At 35.9% G+C, this 22024-nt stretch overlaps 1 protein-coding gene across 11 annotated transcripts in view; it reads right to left on the bottom strand.

Annotated features, from left to right (window-relative positions):
* LRRC7 (leucine rich repeat containing 7) overlaps positions 1 to 22024 on the bottom strand; it is a 524922-nt gene that overhangs the window by 259779 nt on the left and 243119 nt on the right. For all 11 annotated transcript variants that reach the window (XM_078072925.1, XM_078072926.1, XM_078072928.1 and 8 more), the window contains one exon: positions 9224 to 9302. In XM_078072925.1, coding sequence (XP_077929051.1) covers positions 9224 to 9302 — 79 coding nt within the window. The remainder of the gene's footprint in view (positions 1 to 9223; positions 9303 to 22024) is intronic.

A 22024-nucleotide genomic window follows, 5' to 3' on the forward strand; every position in this document is an offset into this window, starting at 1 on the left:
TGGCCCTGGGCTTTTGTGTTTTGGGAGATTTTTGATGACTGCTTCAATTTCCTTAGTGGTTATAGGTCTGTTCAGGTTTTCTATTTCTTCCTGCTTCAGTTTTGGTAGTTGATACATCTCTAGGAATGCATCCATTTCTTCCAGATTATCTAATTTGCTGGCATAGAGTTGCTCATAATACGTTCTTATAATTGTTTGTATTTCTTTGGTGTTGGTTGTGATCTCTCCTCTTTCATTCATGATTTTGTTGATTTGGGTCATTTCTCTTTTCTTTTTGATAAGTCTGGCCTGGGGTTCATCAATCTTGTTAATTCTTTCAAAGAATCAGCTCCTAGTTTCGTTGATCTGTTCTACTGTTCTTTTGGTTTCTATTTCATTGATTTCTGCTCTGATCTTTATTATTTCTCTTCTCCTGCTGGGTTTAGGCTTTATTTACTGTTCTTTCTCCAGCTCCTTTAAGTGTAGGGTTACATTGTGTATTTGAGAAAGGCTTTCTTGTTTCTTGAGAAAGGCTTGCATTGCTATATACTTTCCTCTCAGGACTGCCTTTGCTGTATCCCAAAGATTTTGAACAGTTGTGCTTTCATTTTCATTTGTTTCCAGGAACTTTTTAAGTTCTTCTTTAATTTCCTGATTGACCTATTCATTTTGTAGTAGGATGCTCTTTAGTCTCCATGTATTTGAGTTCTTTCTGATTTTCCTCTTGTGATTGAGTTCTAGTTTCAAAGCATTGTGGTCTGAAAATAGGCAGGGAATGATTCCAATCTTTTGGTACCAGTTGAGACCTGATTTATGACCTAGGATGTGATCTATTCTGGAGAATGTTCCATGGGCACTAGAGAAGAATGTGTATTCCGTTGCTTCAGGATGGAATGTTCTGAATATGTCTGTGAAGTCCATTTGGTCCAGTGTGTCATTTAAAGTCTTTATTTCCTTGTTGATCTTTTGCTTAGACGATCTGTCCATTTCAGTGAGGGGGGTTGTTAAAGTCCCCCACTATTATTGTATTGTTGTCAATGTGTTTCTTTGTTTTTATTATTAATTGGCTTATATAATTGGCTGCTCCCATGTTAGGGGCATAGATATTTACAATTGTTAGATCTTCTTGTTGGATAGACCCTTTAAGTAGGATATAGTGTCCTTCCTCATCTCTTATTACAGTCTTTGGTTTAAAATCTAATTTGTCCAGGGTGCCTGGGTGGCTCAGTTGGTTAAGCGACTGCCTTCGGCTCAGGTCATGATCCTGGAGTCCCGGGATCGAGTCCCACATCAGGCTCCCTGCTCGGTAGGGAGTCTGCTTCTCCCTCTGACCCTCTCATGCTCTCTCTATCTCATTCTCTCTCTCAAATAAATAAATAAAAATCTTAAAAAAAAAAAAAAAAATCTAATTTGTCTGATATAAGGATTGCCACCCCAGCTTTCTTTTGATGTCCATTAGCAGGGTAAATGGTTTTCCACCCCCTCACTTTCAATCTGGGGGTGTCTTTGGGTCTAAAATAAGTCTCTTGCAGACAGCATATCGATGGGTCTTGTTTTTTAATCCAATCTGATAGCCTGTGTCTTTTGATTGGGGCATTTAGCCCATTTACATTCAGGGTAACTATTGAAAGATATGAATTTAGTGCCATTGTATTGCCTGTAAGGTGACTGTTACTGAATATTGTCTGTGTTCCTTTCTGGTCTATGTTGCTTTTAGGCTCTCTCTTTGATTAGAGGACCCCTTTCAATATTTCTTGTAGGGCTGGTTTGGGTTTGCAAATTCTTTTAGTTTTTGTTTGTCCTGGAAGCTTTTTATCTCTCCTTCTGTTTTCAATGACAGCCTAGCTGGATATAGTTTTCTTGGCTACATACTTTTCTCTTTTAGTGCTCTGAATATATCATGCCAGTCCTTTCTAACCTGCCAGGTCTCTGTGGATAGGTCTGTTGCCAATCTAATGTTTCTACCATTGTAGGTTACATGTCTTTTCTCCCGAGCTGCTTTCAGGATTTTCTCTTTGTCTCTGAGACTCGTAAGTTTTACTATTAGATGTCGGGGTGTTGACCTATTTTTATTGATTTTGAGAGGGGTTCTCTGTGCTTCCTGGATTTTGATGCCTGTTTCTTTCCCCAAATTAGGGAAGTTCTGTGCTATAATTTGCTCCAATATACCTTCTGCCCCTCTCTCTCTTTCTTCTTCTTCTGGGATCCCAATTATTCTAATGTTGTTTCGTCTTATGGCATCGCTTATCTCTCGAATTCTGCCCTCATGATCCAGTAGTTGTTTATCTCTCTTTTTCTCAGCTTCTTTATTTTCCATCCTTTGGTCTTCTATATCACTGATTCTTTCTTCTGCCTCATTTATTCTAGGAGTTAGTGCACTCATTTTTTATTGCACCTCATTAATAGCCTTTTTGATTTTGACTTGGTTAGATTTTAGTTCTTTTATTTCTCCAGAAAGGGTTTCTCCATTAACTTCCATGCTTTTTTCAAGCCCAGCTAGTATCTTTAAAGTCATGATTCTGAACTCTAGGTCCAACATTGTACTAATGTCCGTATTGAGTAGGTCCCTGGCAGTCAGTATTACCTCTTGTTCTTTTTGTTGACGTGATTTTTTCCATCTTGTCATTTTGTCCAGAGGAGAACAGATGAATGAGAGAACAAAATCCTAACAGGGTAACAACGTCCCCAGAAAATATACTCTAAACAAGTCAGAAAAGACCTGAAGCTGGGGGAAAAGAAAGGGAAAGAAAGAAAAAAGAAAAAGAAAAGAAAAAGATAAAAACAAACAAAAACAGAACAAAACAAAAAAAACAGAATATGATCAAATATGATCAGGCTGGTGCATAGATCAGTGTCACACACTAGATTTTGGGTGTATTTTGGTCTGTTAGAAGAAGGTGCCTCCCAAAATTTTAAAGAAAGAAAAACTTATATATGTACAAAAATAAGGGTTGATATGATAAGGGATGGAATATGACTATAAAGATGAAAATTATAAAAAATTTTATAAAAGGAATTGATAAGTTGTTTGAAAAAAGAAAGAGGAGGATTTCAAAAAAAAAAGAAAAAAAAGGGAGAGAATGTGATCAGGCAGGAGAGTAGAACAAACCATACACTAGAGATTTAGGGTATATTTTGATCTGTTAGAAGAAACTATCTCAAAATTTTAAAGAGAGAACAACTTATATATATATGCCAAAAATAAGGGTAACTACTATGAAGGGATAGAATATGACTCTAAAAATGAAAAATAAAAATGTTTTTTAAAAAAGGGATTGATAAGATGTTGGTTGAAAAAGGGAAAAAGAAAAATTCAAAAAAAAAAAAAGACAGTTAAAAAAATTAACTTTGAAAGACTAAAGAATCATGGTAAAAAAGCCATGGATTTTATGTGCATTATTCCCCTAGCGCTGGAGTTCTGCCATTCTCATTGATCGGTAAACTTGGTCTTGGCTGGCTTTTCTTGCTGATCTTCTGGGGGAGGGGCCTGTTGCCGTGGTTCCCAAATGTCTTTGCCGGAGGTGTATTGCCCCACCCTTGCCCGGTCAGGGTTAAGTAATCTGCTCGGGTTTGCTCTCCGGAGCTTTTGTTCCCTGCAAACTTTCTGTACAGCTTTGGAGGACGAGAGTGAAAATGGCGGCCTCCCAATCTCCACCCCGGAGGAGCCGAGAACTCGGGGCCCCACTCCTCAGTGAGCCCCCAGAGAAAAGCTGTCAGTCACTCCCGTCTCCCCAGTCTCCGGCCGCACTCCATGCTCACCCGGCCTGGGACTGAGCATTTCTATCTCTGGCACCCGACTCGGTGTGGAGTCTCCAAACCCAGCAGATCCCTGTGGTGCACTCCCGCGCCGCTCCTCCTGGGGGAGGAAGGGGAATCTGCCTGGATCTGCCGCTTGTTGGGTCCCTGCTGGAGGAGCAGTGGACCGACTGTGCCGCAGATCACGGTTTATGGCAACCCCGAGTTGAGAGCCTGCGCCTCGGCTCCGCCTCTGCAGCCGGCTTCCCCGCTCCGATACCTGGGAGCTCTGGCGCACTCAGGCACCCCCGGTCTTTCTGTGACCCCGAGGGTCCTGAGACCACACTGTCCCGCGAGGTTTCCACCCCCCGCTTAGCCACTGGAGCGACGTCCCTCAGCGGAGCAGACTTCTAAAAGTTCCAATTTTGTGCTCTGCGGCTCTATCACTTGCCCAGAAGCAGCCGACGGAAGACCCCTCCCCCACCATCTTCCCAAATATCGCCTCAGATTCACTTCTCCGCACGTCCTACCTTCCAGAAAGTGGTCGCTTTTCTATTCAGAGAGTTGTTGCTATTCTTTTCTTCGATCTCCTGTTGAGTTTGTAGGTGTTCAGAATGGTTTGATCCCTATCCAGCTGAATTCCTGAGACCAGAGGAAATCCAGGTCTCCTACTCCTCCGCCATCTTGCTCCGCCCCCCTGATTATATTTCTATATACTAACAATAAAGAATTGAGTAATGGAACAATCTTTTGCAATTGCACAAAAAACATGAAATACTTGGAATAAGATGAATGAATCATATACAAGATTCATATGCTGAAATCTACAAAGCATTGATAAAAGAAATTTTATTTCATTATTATTATTTTAAAGATTTCTACTTATTTACTTGACAGAGAGAGAGCACACTAGGCAGAGCAGCAGGCAGAGGGAGAGGGAGAAGCAAGCTCCCTGCTGAGCAGAGAGCCCAGCAGAGAGCCCGACATCATGCTGGATCCCAGGACCCTGGGATCACGACCCAACCTACAGAGCCACCCAGGCACCCTGATAAAAGAAATTTTAAAAGATATAAGTAACTATAGAGATATACTATTCTCAGGAATAGGAATATTCAATATTTTTGAGATGCTAATTCTGCCCAAATTGATTTATAGATTCAATGTAATCTCTATTAAAATTCCAGATGGATTTTACATTTTTGTAGACAATAGCAAGCTGATTATAAAATTTATATGGAAAAGCAAAAGGTATAGATAGCCCAAATAATTTTGATAAAGAAGAATAAAGTTTAAGGACTCTCATTCCTTGATTGTATGAATTACCATAAAGCTATAGTAATTAAGACAGTATGGAATTGATATAAGAACAGGCATATAGATTAATGTACAAAATGGAAAATTCAGAAATGGATCCAAACACATATGATCAATTGATTTACAAAAAACAGTACTAAGTAATTTTATGAAGAAAGGATAATTTTTTCAACAAATGGTAATGGAATAAATGGATATCCATATGCAAACAAACAAGCTAGCAAACAAGCAGGGGGAGGGAACAGAGGGGAAGGGAGAAGGACAAGCAGACTCTGAGCTGAGCAGGGAGCCAGATGCAGCGCTTGAGCCCACCACCCTGAGATCATGACCTAAGCTGAAATCAAGAGCCTGATGTTCAACTGACTGAGCCATCCAGGTGCCCCTAAAAATTAGCTTTAAATAGATCATAGACATAAGTGTAAAGCCTAAACTTCAAAAGTTCCAGAGGAAAGCATAGGGAAAAATCTTTAAGACTATGAATTTAGCAAAGATCACTTATACAGGAAGAAGCATAAACCAATAAAATAATTTATGATTAAAATCTTCTCTTTGAAAGCCACTATTTTAAAAAGGAGATTTACCTCTGAAACAAATAATACACTATATGTTAAAAAAAGAAGAAGAAGATAGTAGGAAGGGAAAAATGAAGGGCGGAAATTTGGTGGCGGGGGGAGGAACCATGAAAGACTATGGACTCTGAGAAACAAACTGAGGGTTCTGGGGGGGGATGGGTTAGCCGGTGATGGGTATTAAAGAGGGCACGTACAGAATGGAGCACTGGGTGTTATACGCAAACAATGAATCATGGAACACTACATCAAAAACTAATGATGTAATGTATGGTGATTAACATAACATAATAAAACTAAAAAAAATATATAAATGAGAAGATAAGTCATAGGAGTAATTATTTGCATACAAATAAAGGACTTTTAGTCAGAATATATAAAGAATTCTTTTTTTAAAAAAAGATTATTTGTGAGAGACAGAGAGAACACAAGCAGGGAGGAGGGGCAGAGGGAGAGGGAGAAGCAGACCTCCCACTGATCATGGAGCCATGTGCGGGGCTTGATCCCAGGACCCTGGGATCATGATCTGAGCCGAAGGCAGAGGCTTAACCAACTGAGCCACCCAGGTACCCCCAGAATTCTTATAATTCAATAATAATAAGAAGAAAAGGCAATAAAAATGAACAAGAGATGTGGGGCATCTGGGTGGTGCAGTTGGTTAGGCATCTGAGTCTTAGCTTCGTTTCAGGTCATGATCTTAGGGTCATGAGATGAGCCCTGAGTCAGGCTCCATGCTGAGCATGGAGTTTGCTTGAGACTCTCCCTCTCCCTCTGCCCCTCTCTCTGGGTGTTCTCTCTCTCTCTAAAATAAATAAATAAATCTTTTAAAAAAAATGAACAAGAGATTTGAACTTTTACTGAAGAAGCAATACAAATTGTAAATAAATACATGAAAATGAAAACATATTACCTGGACATTAAAAATGTAAATTAAAACTACAGTGAAATGCCACAATGAGGTATGTTGGTAAAAATAGAAAAAAAAAAAACCTGATAGCACCAAATTCTTTTTTTTTAATTTATTTATTTGATAGCACAAGCCAGGGGAGCAACAGAGGGAGTGGGAGAAGCAGACTCCCCACTGAGCAGGGAGCCAGACTTGGGGCTCAATCTCAGGACCCCTGGATCACAACCTGAGTTGAAGGCAGACTCTTAACCAACTGAGCCACCCAGGTGCCTCGATAGCACCAAATTCTGACAAAGATGAAGAACAACAGATACTCTAATAAATTGCTGATGGGAAAGACAATGGGGTAGCTGTTTTGGAAAACGGTTTGAAAATTTCTTATAGGTTAAACATACACACACCATACTACCCAGTATACCCCTCCTCCTAGGTGTTTACCCAATAGAAAACATATGCTGAAACAAACATCCTAAATGTCTATCAATTGATGAATAGATAATAAATTGTGGTATTTCCATACAATGGAATATTACCTAGAAATAAAAAGGAATGTAATACCGATTCTTGAACCAATGTGGATAAATCTCAAAATACTGTGTTAAGTGAAAGAAGTCAGACACAAAAGTATGATACCATTTATCTGACATTTTGGAAAAGGCAAAACCATGGGTATAGAAATCAGAGAAGTGGATGATTGAGCTGAGGGAACTTTTTGGGGAGATGGAAATAGTCTATATCTTATTACAGTGGTGGTGCACAACTGTATACATTTGCCAAAATTCACTGAGCCATAAAGCTAAAAGGTGAATTTTACTGTATATGAATTATATCTTTAAAAAATCTTTAAAATTAATATACTACTTAAATTGACTTTTGTGTAATTTTTTATGAATTCCCAATCCACTTAATGCTTTCAGTGTTAGGCATTTTTAAATGAAATAAGTCATATTCATCTTTTAAAAAGCTAAACGTATGGAAGGAATTCAGAGACACAGCCAATAAAACTATAGTTTTGAAGCTTCATAAAGATATAAATTATCATCTGATTTCCACTCCCAAAGACTTTATCATGATTCCTAAATAAGATGAACTATTAGGATTAAAGAACTAGAAATCAAGACAATTCATCATCTGCCCTGGATTATGACTTAAGTCAAGGATATGGTTGTAGTCCTGATGTGAAAAGTTAGTAATGTCTACTCTTTGTTGAGAGAATTGCATTCTGCTTTAAGAGTTTTGAAAAATACTTTTCACAGTTTTTTTTCTCTTCCATATTCTACTTTTGAGGTGGAAAAGTTGTTCTCTTTCAAATACATTTTATTTCTTGATGTTCCACACTTTCTACTAAAGGCCTTAAGTTATTTTACAAACAATTCACTGTAAAGATCTCCATCTAAACTTTATCTCCTTCTTTTATATTCTGTTCCTAGTCTCATCTACAGCCTCTTCTCATGACCCATAGAGAAACAGCCTCTTCTCAACTGTATTGATGAAAAATTTCCCTTCAAACTCCCTTTGATAAATTTCCTTTGTTCTTCAAAAAAACACTCCAGTCATTAAATGCCTTTCCAGTGGGCTTCAGTTTTTCCTAGTCTCCCCAGTTTAATATGAACAGATGACTTAAGGTTTTTCTCAAATCCTACTGTCAGTTTTTGTATAATTATAATATTAGTCTTACTGAGACTCATTATCTGCATCCCAATACCGCTGATTTGTTTCAACCTCTTCCAGATATTGCTGCTACTGTCTTTCCAGGTTTTACGTCCACTTCTATTGTTAAGTGACTTTAACATTCAGATTCGTGACTTATCCAATCCATTCACTCCATTGTTTGTTTTTTTTTTTAAAGATTTTATTTATTTATTTGAAAGAGAGAATGAGATAGAGAGAGAGCATGAGCAGGGGGGAGGGTCAGAGGGAGAAGCAGACTCCCTGCTGAGCGGGGAGCCCAATGCGGGACTCAATCCCGGGACTCCAGGATCATGACCTGAGCCAAAGGCAGTCGCTTAACCAACTGAGCCACCCAGGTGCCTTCACTCCATTGTTTCTTGACCTATTTGATTGCACAGCACACACCATCCCTATGACATAACTATAATTTGCCAACATTGACATATGCTGGGTCTCATCTTCCCATGGCATTTCTCTACTAACTGATCAAAAGGGGCACCAATGCCCCATTTCTGATCACAACACCTTTACGATCCAAGTCTTCCATTCTGTTATCCTCATAGAATTCTCTTTCCACTCTTCCTTGTACACAAATAGTCCCTTTTTCTGGTTATACTTAATTCATTTTCCAACTGGAACTACATGATCAGCTATTTTCATGCACCTATCAATATCTCAAACTCTTGTACTCTCTTGAACTTTCATTAGATCCTTGATGTTAATTTTCTACCAAGATCATAACTAATAACTGTTTCTTTCATTTCAGTGCTCTTTCATGGAATGTTGCCTGAGAACCACAGAATGATGACATAGTTAACTTCAAAGTAATGCCATCTTGTGCCAATTAGACCTTCATCATTATTCAGCAATGTTTTTAATCATCTTTTGTTAAACTATTCTGATTTGATTATTTTTCCTCATCATTCTATTAAATTGAATTTTAAATGCAGTATTTAAAATTCATTTATTATGTGAATTTTGTTTATCTGGGTACATTATTATCCAATGGAAACATAAATATAAATAAAATGTAATCATTCATACTCACTTAGAAATGGGATTGACACTGGCTTCAATAATTGTTAAACACTTACAGCACTTAATGTTTTCTGGAAATTCTTGTACACCTAAAATGTAAAGAAAAAAAAGCACATGAAAATGTCCCAGCAAAAATTCTTTAAATTACAGTTCTAATATTAAGAATAATTAATTAAAACTATGAATTAACATACAGTATAGATATAGCATCAATACACCATTAGGATAATCATTTAAGTAAGTATAATAATGTAATAATATATTAGTGTTACATAATAATGTTATATAATATATACATATTAAAAATAATATATACATTTTAAAAATAAAATTTAAATTTAAGTAATATTTTATCACAGTAATAGTAGGAAATTGGATATAAAATTGAAGACAATTGTATATTTGGCATGAGATAGATCTTGGCTCTATACTAATTAAAGCAATAAAAATAATTAGGTATTTGGTCATTAAGTGCTGCTACTGGGGGAAGGGGATATCAGCAGATATAAAGAAAACAGATGACAAAATCTTTGTTTCTTTTATTTTATAAGATGGGAAGATTGAACACATGCATGTGAAAAATATCTAAGGATATATCACAAAACCAGTATATATTCCCAAATTAATGTGGGTCTCTAACAAATTTTATGCAGTTCTTCCTTGTTGGCTGCACAGAGTGTAGTTCTGCAACTGCATGAAAGGGTGAAGAGGTGAGCAGCTCTTCCTTGGGTCCTCTCTGGAGTCTCTGAGATAGCCAGCCTGGCTCATCGCTCTTGAACTGCTCATCTGCTGTCAAAGTTGTGCTGTAGGCTATGTGACAGAAAAACATAGGTCTTTCTACAAAACTGAAAATCAGTAAGCCACAAACCTAACCCATAAATGTAAGGGTCAGAGAAATAAGAGATGTGGAGGATATTTCAATTGATACAAGTGAATCAAATATAGTAGGTCCTATAAAAGAAGAGAAGGCAGAAATATGAAGTTATCCCTATATGCCTGCAGTACTACCTGCTCTACATTTTTGACATGATTATTAAGGGTGTAAAAATTTCCATAAAGAACTAGTCCTGCTCACTACTTCATATCTGACAAAAGGATAAGAAACATTTTGCAGTAGGTTTTTGTTGAACTTTTTAATGATAGATACACAAGAAAGAAAGCCTTCCACCTTACTAGATTCCATTGACCTAGACGACCATGTCCACAAAACCTCGAAGCCCAGTGAAGCAGCAGGAAGATAGTCAAACCAAGACAGGTCACTTATCCACTGCAAATGAAGGGTATAAAAGACAATACGGGGATGTTTCTCATGTTTTTTCTCCCTACGTGAAATTTCATCAGAAACTATGCTGTCCTAAAGTTATTGCTGAAGTATTTCAGCTTCTTAATAAGAACTGAAGGAAGTGTAAAAGCTGCATTATGTACAAATTGAATAAGAAAAGCCAATTTTCCTTTTTTGGAAAGGCCGTAATACCTATAGATACCTCATTAACTAGACATTAATAAAATGGCAAAGAAGTCAGTAAGTCAATCCTTGAGATGTCCTCAACATTTTCCCTTAGTATTTATATTTACTTTGGATAACAGCAAACAACAGGGGGATAAGACTTCATCTACCCTTTTACCTTTTTCTGTTTGATCAACAATTTGGGCTCATTGCAAACTGGTGTACCTGGTGCCTTATCTCTACAGGTGCTTGCCTTAGGATGAATTTTCCTTAAATTATGTATAAACCAAGACATGGAAACAGAAGCAAATTAAAAAATGATTTTAAGGGGCGCCTGGGTGGCTCAGTCGTTACGCGTCTGCCTTCAGCTCAGGTCATGGTCCCAGGGTCCCAGGATCGAGCCCCACATCGGGCTCCTTGCTCGGCAGGGAGCCTGCTTCTCCCTCTCCCACTCCCCCTGCTTGTGTTCCCTCTCTCGCTGTGTCTCTCTCTGTCAAATAAATAAATAATCTTAAAAAAAAAGATTTTAAGAAAAACACTGTAATTCTTTATCTTCTACTGAGAATGGAATTCCCTGTTGTGTGAAAATACTCCTAAATTATTTGTTTAAAAACTTTTATTATGTTTTTTGCAGTTCAAACTTAAAGTTGTTCAAAGCAGAGTCTACTGAATTAAGATGGAATCCCATCTTCATCACTTACTGGCTGGATAATGTTATGAAAGTCACTTAAATGTTCTTAGTTTCCTACTTTGAAAATTGGTGATTATATGAATGGTTTTAAAGAGAGTTGTGGTGAGGATAGAGAGATAAAGCAGATAAAGTAATTGGCACAAAGTGCTGCATAAATGTTATCTATAATTATTAGAAATACAGTTGACCCTTGAACAACATGGATTTGAACTGTAAGGGTCCACTTATATATGAATTTTTTTCAATAAATACATGCAGTACTGTAAATGTATTTTCTTTATTAACATTTCTCTCACTTATGTGGTTGTAAGAATACAGTATTAATACATTTAATATACAAAATATGTGTTAATTGGCTAATTAATATGCAAAATATGTGAAAAGGCTTCCAGTCAACAGTAGGCTATTAGTAGTTAAGTTTGGGGAGAGTATAAAGTTATATGTGGATTATCAACTGTGCAGGGGAATGGCACCCATAACCCCTGTGTTATTCAAGGGTCAACAGTAAATAGAAGCAGACTGTCTCAGTCAAGAAAGGAACCAAATATCAAAATGAGCTGGCTTGAGGTAATACATTTGTAAAATTTATCCACCTAAGAGAACAAAGCAAATAAGTAAGAATTAGTGTGCTGAAAGAATTTTCCAATATCTAATCAACATGTATCTGAGATAAATGCTCTAAAACGTTTCCAGGGAAACTTTACCATATGTACTAATATATGGGCCCTAGAGTTTAGGAAAAGTTCTAGAGCGTATCTTTAACTCATAGTTCAATCTAAACATGAAGAGGTAGTTTAGCAAAGAGTTAAAAGCACAGGTTGGAAGCATGAACGAATCTCAGTGTTGTTACTTAACTAGCTATATAATCTTATATGATATAATATTTGAGCATCACTTATTCATTTCTTGTCTAATTCACAGGGTTGATCTGAGTATTAGATGGTAGGAAGATAAAGCAATTAGTATCATGTCTGGCATTTAACAAGTGCCTAATATATACTAGATAAAATTCATGTATTAATAAGAGTTAAGGTAACTTACTCTTCTCTATGCCACTGTATAAAATAACTTAATTCTCTTAATAATCTTGTGAGGAAGATACATTAGGCAATATTATTTTCATTTTATGGATGAAGAACCATGCATTAACAAAGATTAGGTAACTTATATCAATACTAATGGGTGTTTATAGATGAAAGGTAGGAATTAATTCAATTTTTTAACACTATATCTTTTATTCCTTTTTACTTCATTATGTTCCTTCCTATTAAAATTATAACAGATTTGATTATAGAATCCACACCTTTATCAACCAGTCTTTGTGATTGATCTGTCTGGTCCTCTGAAACAGTGTTTTCAATTTATAAAAAAGGTTATATTTGTGATATGTGCATATACATATATATGTACACACACACATTTTCTAACATGAACTTTGTTTTGATTTTCAAATATATTCATCCAGAAATAGAGGGATACATACTCTCCACTTTAACAATATATCTATTTTAACCATTTTTACTTGTGATAACTGTAGGAAATGGGGGGGCTCAAGCATACTTAGACCATTACAATTCAAGTTCTACTCCCTGTTTTTCAGTTGAGACAACACATAAGCTTTCTAATACAGGCCTATAAGGAACTCTCTTCCAAGGGTATTAAGAGTTCACTTTTGGGAATCCTGGAGGTTCAAGCTCATTATATTTAGACAAGATTCAAACCTAGGCTGAAAAAACAATGAGAACTGTACTCTAAAATAATTACATGGCAAAATATAGTCAAAATGGTGTATTTAGTTTTTAAAATGGACTATTGTTCTATTCACAAATAATTGATAATACCAATAAATGTTTATTGTCTCAATTAAGACACTATGGTAATATTTTCCCAATATGTTCACTTCAGTAACCATACCACAGAACTATTTTGAGTATGTTCACAGAAATACTGTCAAATGAGAAATGACATTTCTGCATCCTGAACTTAAAACAGAAACAAAACTTTTAATGTAATGGAATTAACCAAAGTTGCATTAACAGAATATTAATACCTTGAAGTAGAAAAGATATAATTGACTACTTTATCTGATTCTTTGCCCTTCCTTTTTAAAAAGAAATTAGATTGAAAAAGTTCCTGCTCGACTTTCAGTTATTCAAGAACTTATCCACTTTGTGGATTATTCATTCTTGTTCTCTTTCCTGCTTCCTCCATTTGACCATTACACATCTCCATCATTCTTGCAGAGGGTGTGCAGAAGAAGGGAAAGAGGAGAATTCTGAAATCAATCAAATATGGGTCTTTCCTGCCTAGCATGGTAGAAGTTGAAAAATCATAGCTAAGTTTAGATTTTAGATTATCTGTTTGTTTTTATTTGGACTATCTTATCTATTTCTAATGCAGATGACTAAGTCTTGACAGAATGATCTTAAACCTGTAAATATAATATAGATTTCAACTTTAGTTATAAAAAAATTATTGGTGTCAAAATAAAAAAACAAAACTAAATTGTCATTAAAATCTTGGGTTAGGCTTTAAGTTGGTTTTAAGTTGATATTGAAGTATGAAAGCAAATGTTTTTCCCCATGAAATAGATAAGTATGGAGTCTAAGTGAAGCAAACAATTTTGTCATTATCAAACATGGAGCCTAACAATAATAATAGCAACATTGATCCTTATGATCATAAATGAAAGGCAAACCAGAATGTAAGACGTTTATATAATATATAAACTGTTTTTAACTCTTATTTTCTGAGTATATTTATTTAATGTTACAATTTTTACCTGACCTCATCCACCCTCTCACCTAAATCCTCAGTCTAAATATCATCCATACAAATACATTTAAATTCTATCATCTGCATGAAAATTTATTCAACTAATTTAGTCCATGTCGCTCTCTCCTCTTAACACCTAGCATTTTAGATTATACTATGTCTGAAATTAAATAACACTAAGAGATGAGACATAGTACTTGCTTATAAGTTGAGGAGTCACTGGTTTACCATCTTATTATATATAGTTTTCTGATATTTGAGTCACTAATTATAATGTCCCTGAGAGAAAAGGGCCATTCATATATTTGACAAATATTTGAGTACCTACTCTGTTAGGAACTGTACTAAACATTGGGGATACAGCATGATAAAGATGGATACATTCACTTCATTTGCAGAGCTTGTATTCTAGCAGAGGAATTTGTACAATAAAACATAGTGATAATTAATATAAATATATAAAATTATAGAGTATCTTAGCAATAAGAAGCACTATGGGAAAAGATATTTAGAGCATAATGAAGAAGGATCAGAAACACCTGGGAATTTTAGGAACACCTGAGTGGCTTAGTCGGTTAAGTGTCTGCCTTTGGCTCAGGTCATGATCCCAGGACCCTGGGATCAAGTCCCACATCGGGCTCCTTGATCAGCGGGGAGCCTGCTTCTCCCTCTGCTTGCCGCTCCCCCTGCTTGTGCTCTCTCACTCTCTCTCTGACAAATAAATAAAATCTTAAAAAAAAGAAAAAAAAAAAGAAGAAACACCTGGGAATTTTGAAGTTAACTAGGGTGATTAGGGTAAGCCTCATTATTGGTTAGGAAGATGGCATTTGAGCAAGGACTTGAAGAAGGTGAGAGAGATAGAGAAACAGATGTCTGGATGTCTGAAACTAGAAAGTAAGAAAGTTCCAGGCACAGGGAATAGACAGTGAAGATACTATAAAGCCTGAGTATGCCCGGTGTATTCTAAAAAAAAAGCAAGGAGTCCAGAATGGTTAAAATACAGCAAAGAAGAGAAAAGTAGCAAAAAATTAAGTCAGAGAGGTAATAGGGGTGTGTATGTTGGGGGGTAAGATGAGGGTATCTACTCATATGGGGCTTCTCAAGCCATTGCAAGGACTTTGGTTCTTACTCTAAATGAAATAAAGAAACATTGAAGGACATAAGTATAATTTGGTCTGATTTATAATTTAAGAGGATCACTATGGTCCCTGAGAAGGGTGGCCTTTCTAGGAGGAAGGCCAACTGGAGGCTTTTGTAAGTAAAGCATGAAAAGAATTGATGGTGGTTTACTCTGGGTGAGAGTAGTGGAAGGAGTGAGAAGTAAATGGGATCTGGATGTATTTTGAATGTAAGACCAATAAGATTTCCTGATACATTAGATCTGGAGTATGAAAGAAAAAAGGGAATCAAGGATGACTCTAGGATTTTTTTGGCCCAAGCAACTTGAATGAAGGGGTTGCCTTTAATTTAGATTACAAGTATTTCAATATGTGAAATAGCTGTTGAAGATAGAGTCCACTTTTGGACATGTATAATTTGAGATGTCTGTTAGACTTCTAAGAGGACATGTCAGGTAGGTATTTGTTTATGAACCTAGAGTTTAGGAGAGAGGTCAAGACTGTAGGTCAAAATATTGGGGATTCATTATTATATAGATAGTATTTAAACCATGAGACAAAATGTGAACACCAATGATGTAAGATAATGAAGAAAGGAGGACCAAGAACTGAAGCATAAAGGACTCCAAAATGAGGATAGGGAGAATCAGCATACAAGATTGAACAAAGTCAATCAGACAGATGGGACAAAAAATAGTGAGTATTGACTCCTAAAAGCCAAATGAAGTAAATGTGTCAAGTAGGAAGAAGTGATCAGTTGTTTGAAATGATGCTGATAGGTCAAATGAAATGATGGCCAAAGACTGCCTATGGATTTAGTAATGCAGAGATCAGGGTGCCCTGACTGAAATGATTTTGGAGAAGTAGTGGGCTTAAAGACTAGAATGGTTTAAGAGAGATGAGGGGAAAGAAATTATAGATACAACTTTTGCTGCAAGGGGGAAGGGGACATTCAGGAAAGAGGAGCCAAGAAGCTTTCTTTAGAATGGAAAAAATAACAGCATGTGTGTACACTGATTAGAGTCAACAGGCAGAGTAGAAAATCTTAATGAATTAATAGAAAGCAAGAATTGCTGGAGTGATATCCATGAGTAGGCAAGAGAGGGTGGTTATTCAGTGGAGAGACTGGCTCCAGGGAGGAACAGGAATAGTCCATCTGTACTAACAGGCAGGAATCAGAGACTATGGGTACAGATGCTTGTGGATGGGTAGATATGATGGTAAGTGTCTGGGGAAGTTATCATCTGAGAGCTTTAATTTTTTTCAGTAGAGTAGAATCAGTAGCCACAGAGATGGGAGAGAAGATGTGGGAGTTTGAAGGCAGAGGACAACAAAGTTTGCACTTCAGATTTTTGATCATGAATTTAAGTGATATCGGTCAGTGTGATTGAGTGGTTTTTCCAGATCCTTTTAGCAATAGGTAGAGAATTGGATTCAGCCAGGATTGTCATTTTACTGAGCAAGCAGAGTGATATGAAAGGGGAAGGGGCGTCAAGGGTGTCATGTGATGAGACCACAGAATTCAAGCCATGCAAAGAGGGCAAAAGAAAACAAACAAAAAAGGCAAGGTTGGAAGGATACGTCAGAATATTAATAGATTGGTGGTTCTGATAGGGTTAAATGATGATTGGAGTTGTATAAGAAAGTGATCTGATCTGAAGGGGCACATGCACCCCAATGTTTATAGCAGCAATGTCCACAATAGCCAAACTATGGAAAGAGCCTAGATGTCCATCAACAGATGAATAGATAAAGAAGATGTGGTATAGATATATACAATGTAATATTATGCAGCCAACAAAAAATGAAATCTTGCCATTTGCAACAACATGGATGGAACTAGAGGGTATTATGCTAAGCGAAATAAGTCAATCAGAGAAAGATAAGTATCATATGATCTCACTGATATGATGATTTTGAGAAACAAGACAGAGGATCATAAGGGAGGGGAGGGAAAAATGAAACAAGATGAAACCAGAGAGGGAGATAAACCATAAGAGGCTCTTAATCTCAGGAAACAAACTGAGGGTTGCTGGAGTGGAGGGGGGTGGGAGGGATGGGGTGGCTGGGTGATGGGCGTTGGGAAGGGTATGTACTATGGTGTGTGCTGTGAATTATGTAAGACTGATGAATCACAGACCTGTACCCCTGAAACAAATAATACATTATATGTTAATAAAAAAATTTTAAAAAAGAGAAAGTGATCTGAAAAGGGGTTGGAGTCGGAGAATGAGATTCTTCAGGTGACATTCAATTTCTTGATATTCCTGACAGTCCCTTGATCAGACCGAGGAAAACAATGAAAACTCAGCAAGTGTGTATTAAATTGGATCTAATTATATTTTCACATCAATACCTTGAAGAAATGAACTAAAAGACTTTAGAAATATGGAAAGAAATACTTGATTTTAGTACAGAAGCTTAGGATTCAAAGGTATCTCTTTCTAGTCAAACATAATATAAAAGACTTCCTACAAATACCAAATTTTGAATGAGTTAGTGCTCTCTCAAATGCATTAAAATTTATGTTTATTACTTATAAATTTTGTATGAATCAGTACACATAATAGTTGTGGATAGTGCGTGTTGACAAGCTTATTTTCCGAATTTCACAGATATCATCAGTCCAAATGGTTCATTCTGGGATATAAGTGCCATTAGCCGATAAAAGACAAAAACAAAATGTTATATCTTGTATAAAATAAAGGAGGAAATATGTTTATGAGATTTTAATATTTTCATCTAATATTGTATTTTCATTGTGATACTGATTTTTATTTTTATTTTTCAATTTTGAGAAAGCAGGCAGGCTATTTGTATATCTAGTAAATTGGATTAGGTGTAGGAGCAGAAAAAAAATGGAACTTATTGAGAAAATGTTATAAGCACTTTGCTTTATTTCATCTTCACAACAATTTTTTAAAGTGGTTTATTACTCCCATTTAACTAATGGAGAAACTGAGTCTCAGAGGCTAGCCAGAATTTGAAACCATCCAACCCTATTCCAAATACTATCAAATTTTACCTGTTAAGCTGCCTCCATCAAATCTAGAATTTAAACTACTTTGGGGTGTAAGTCTTAGCTACCCAAGATTGGCAATGTAGCATTTATAACAGAGCACCATATGTTGCATTTGTTCCATACGTACTCTCTAGGTCAAATACAAACAACCCAGCTTTCTGGAACTGAGTTTAGTGCACACTCAATATTGACTACATAGCATTTTTACATGGGGCACTGTAAACTGCATTTGTTCTATAATTACCTTCAGTCAAATTTCAGATGGTATCAACTTCCTGAAACTTTGAGTGTAGTTGTCAGGAATAAAGTTCCTTATTTCTGAATTTAATATATCTGCAACAAGTGCTAAAACCTAGTTCAGAATGTTTGTATTCTTTATATACTGTTCAACTGATATTTATTAGAGGGAATAGGTAGGGGCTACTCAAAATAGGCAGGGTATCAGTATGAATAAATTATAACTGATGTCTAATAATAGAAGGGGTGATGGGAAACACTACTAAGTTAGTTACTAACAGAACTCTTCAAGTCTATCATTCTTATCTTGTGTAGAGGTAAGCAGCTACACATACTAAAAAAAAATTCAGTAAGATAGCTCATGATGAACTTGAGTCAACCTGGAAAAGTTAAATTGCATTAATTACACCAATTTAAAGAAGATAATGCAATACAAAACACTCTTGGAACAATTTCCAACCAGAATCATTAAAATAAAATATTTTGATATGTAAAGGGGTAAATTATAATTTTATTTTGGAAAATTAGTTTGTGTATAAACCTGCATTCCCTGAAGATATTTGGTAAGTGAGGCAATACTCCACTGAGTAAGAAGTAATGATTATAGAGAGATTTCAGAGGGAGCAACCTATTGCATATGAGAAAGCAAAAGCATTCAGCAATTAGGTTATTAAAATTGGGAGAAAATGTACAGGTCAGTTACATCTTAAAAGAAAGAGAGAGAAAAAAACAAGAAAACTAAACAGACTGGAATGGTTTGCTTTACCTCTAACCACCCTAGTGAAGAGAATCAAGAACTCAGTAGGAACGTAAGCAAGGAGAATCAAAAGGTCTCCTGCAAGACTCTGCCTATTTTAGTGGCATTATAAAGAGAAAAACCAAATGCAGGTAAGGTAATCAATAATTTAAGATAGTCATGCAATTGATTCTACCTTAAAGATATGTCTGGCAAAAATTTTGAGAAGTCTTTGTGACTTTGACCAACAATAAGTTGATTCACAGAGGAATCAATCTAACTTAGACAAAATGAGTTGAAAAGTGATACCTGATTGCCTCTCTCCCTTTCTCTCTCTACTTCAAAAACAAACATTTATAATAGTAAAAAGAACTGTTTAATAATCTTACTTCATATTTGACCAATGAATTTTTCCTTCATTAGCAATCAACCACTTTATTGAGCACTTACTACGCCTGCATATTGATAGTGGCTATTGAGAATCTAGAAACAGTGTATGATGCAGCAGTTCTTGTTCTCAAGGAGTTTATGCTGACGCTGGGAGGGAGTACAGAGTAGTAGGGAGAGGGCTCACATGCTTCATTACCAGTTCGATTTTGTTCTCTTACAATTTTCCAGAATTTACAGAGACACAGAAGACAGGTTAATAATCACTCAGCTCAGAAAAGGCTCTGCTGTTACTTAAGGAAAAGTTATCAGTTCAGATGACGGAGCTCAGAACACACCTCAGAAGGATGAGGGTGTGAGGGCAGTTCCTTTTTTAAAATATATATTTAGTTATATTACCAGATTGTAAACTCCATCCCCTGAGGAGTAAGTGCTAGTGATATACATAAACATTGCTTATTGATTTTATTTCTTGATGAAATAAAAAAAAAAGTTAAAACTCCTGGCATCAGGCTGAGAAGGTGGCAAGAGAACAGACCTGGTATTTGTTGCCATCATATTCTCTAATGGAAATACAGGGAGTCAATCCTCAGTTTATTTCAACACTGGAATCTTGGGTAGAAGTGGACTCTATAGAAAGGAAAGGTAGTAAGGGAAGTGCTAGTGATTTGCAGATAAATAAGATGGTAAGAGTGTTGTAAGGGAGACATTTAATAGGGCAAAATACTAAGCTTTACTCTAAACAAATGGTCTAATGATTTGCCAGACACGAAAAAGCATATTTATTGTTAATTGATAACAACTGCATGGTAACATCTTCTCCCCAGCTCACATAAGGTGACCCAAAATAGATTTCCCTAAGAATTTATATACATACTACTAGAGTCTCTGTTTCTCTTATGCTCAAATTTTTAAAGATTTTTATCATTTAATTGGTTATTCATATCTTCTTTTTCTAGAGTGTTTGAGAGAAAATCCCTCTCCTCACTGAAATTTGAGGATATTATTTGTCAGTGTTTTGCATGCATTGGGGAAAGGGTGGAATAACTGGCAAGTTAGTAAAACACATAATAATGCCTTCAACTCGGATTGCCTTTCATTTTAACTAACAATAGTGATTTTGCCCACTATGATGCTGTTCAAATCTGTTCTTGTACAGAAATAAGTTTTAGAGGATGAGAGAAAAATCACTTAATTGCTGCAGAATTAAGAAGGGCTTTCATTTTAATTCATTTTCATTAAAGTCCTTAAATTATAGTATCAGTCTCTCTGAAGCTATGACAAATCAACAATCAGACTTAAAACTGAACCACTGCCTAATTAAACCTTATCATTCATTGTCTTGCTTTATCATATAAAACAATTTACTCTATTATGACTATGTATCAGCTCTACAAACAGGCATAGGCTATTTATTCAGAGATCACAATATCATAAAATGCATTTGTCTCTGATAGACATAGGATTTTTATTTTACTATTGAATTAAGATCTGAGGAATAAATGATAAAAGACCCATTGGCATGGAAAGTGATTCATTTACCCATGGGTTGCTGCATGTAAATCTGGTAACAGAAAGACTTAAGAGAGGAAGGGTGATTTACATGCAGCATGAATGTTTCTTTATTGTCTCTCATCTCTCTCTGTCTCTTTCTCTCTATGTACCTATATATCTTATGTAATTGTATATTGTAGTATTAGTAGATCTTTAGTGTGTACTCAATAACCAGACGATGTGTATTTCTATTTTTTTATTACAAGCAAAAGGGAATATTTTAAAAATTAACAATATACTTGGCCACAATGTAAAAGTCAATAAATAATGAGAAATCAGTAGCATCCAGACCATGTAGTCTGCAATATAGTTCAATAAAAATAAGGTGATGATTGAAAAAGCCCCAAATATATTAGAACACTAAAAGCAACTGAGTAAACCCTAAGAAAGTAGAAGGAACGTAATAAAAATTGCTGCAGTAGGAAGTAGAAAAGTAAAAATTAACGATGGAAAATAAACCAACTAATAGAGAGACTAACAAGCTTTATTAGAAAGATTAGTAAAGTAGAAAAACTTCTGGCAGGATGGATGATAGAAAAAGGAAAAAACAGATGGCATGAGTAAACAACATCAGAAGTAGAAAGGAAGAAATAGGCACAGATATGGCACAGATCTATAAAATGCATAAGAGAAGCCTATGGGCAATGTGTGACAATAAAATTGAATATCTAAATGATGGAATAGGTGATTTCCTAGGAAAGTATAACTTTTGAAAAAGTGACATAAAAGATATGAAGGTATAAGGATGGGAAAAAAAAAACTGTCATATGCAGAAAATATAATTTTTTACATAGAAATTCTGAAGAATCTAGTGGTCATTATTCAGCACCATGGCTGAATATAA

The sequence above is a fragment of the Halichoerus grypus genome, chromosome 5, assembly GCF_964656455.1.
Source record: "Halichoerus grypus chromosome 5, mHalGry1.hap1.1, whole genome shotgun sequence".
Taxonomy (NCBI): Eukaryota; Metazoa; Chordata; class Mammalia; order Carnivora; family Phocidae; genus Halichoerus; species Halichoerus grypus.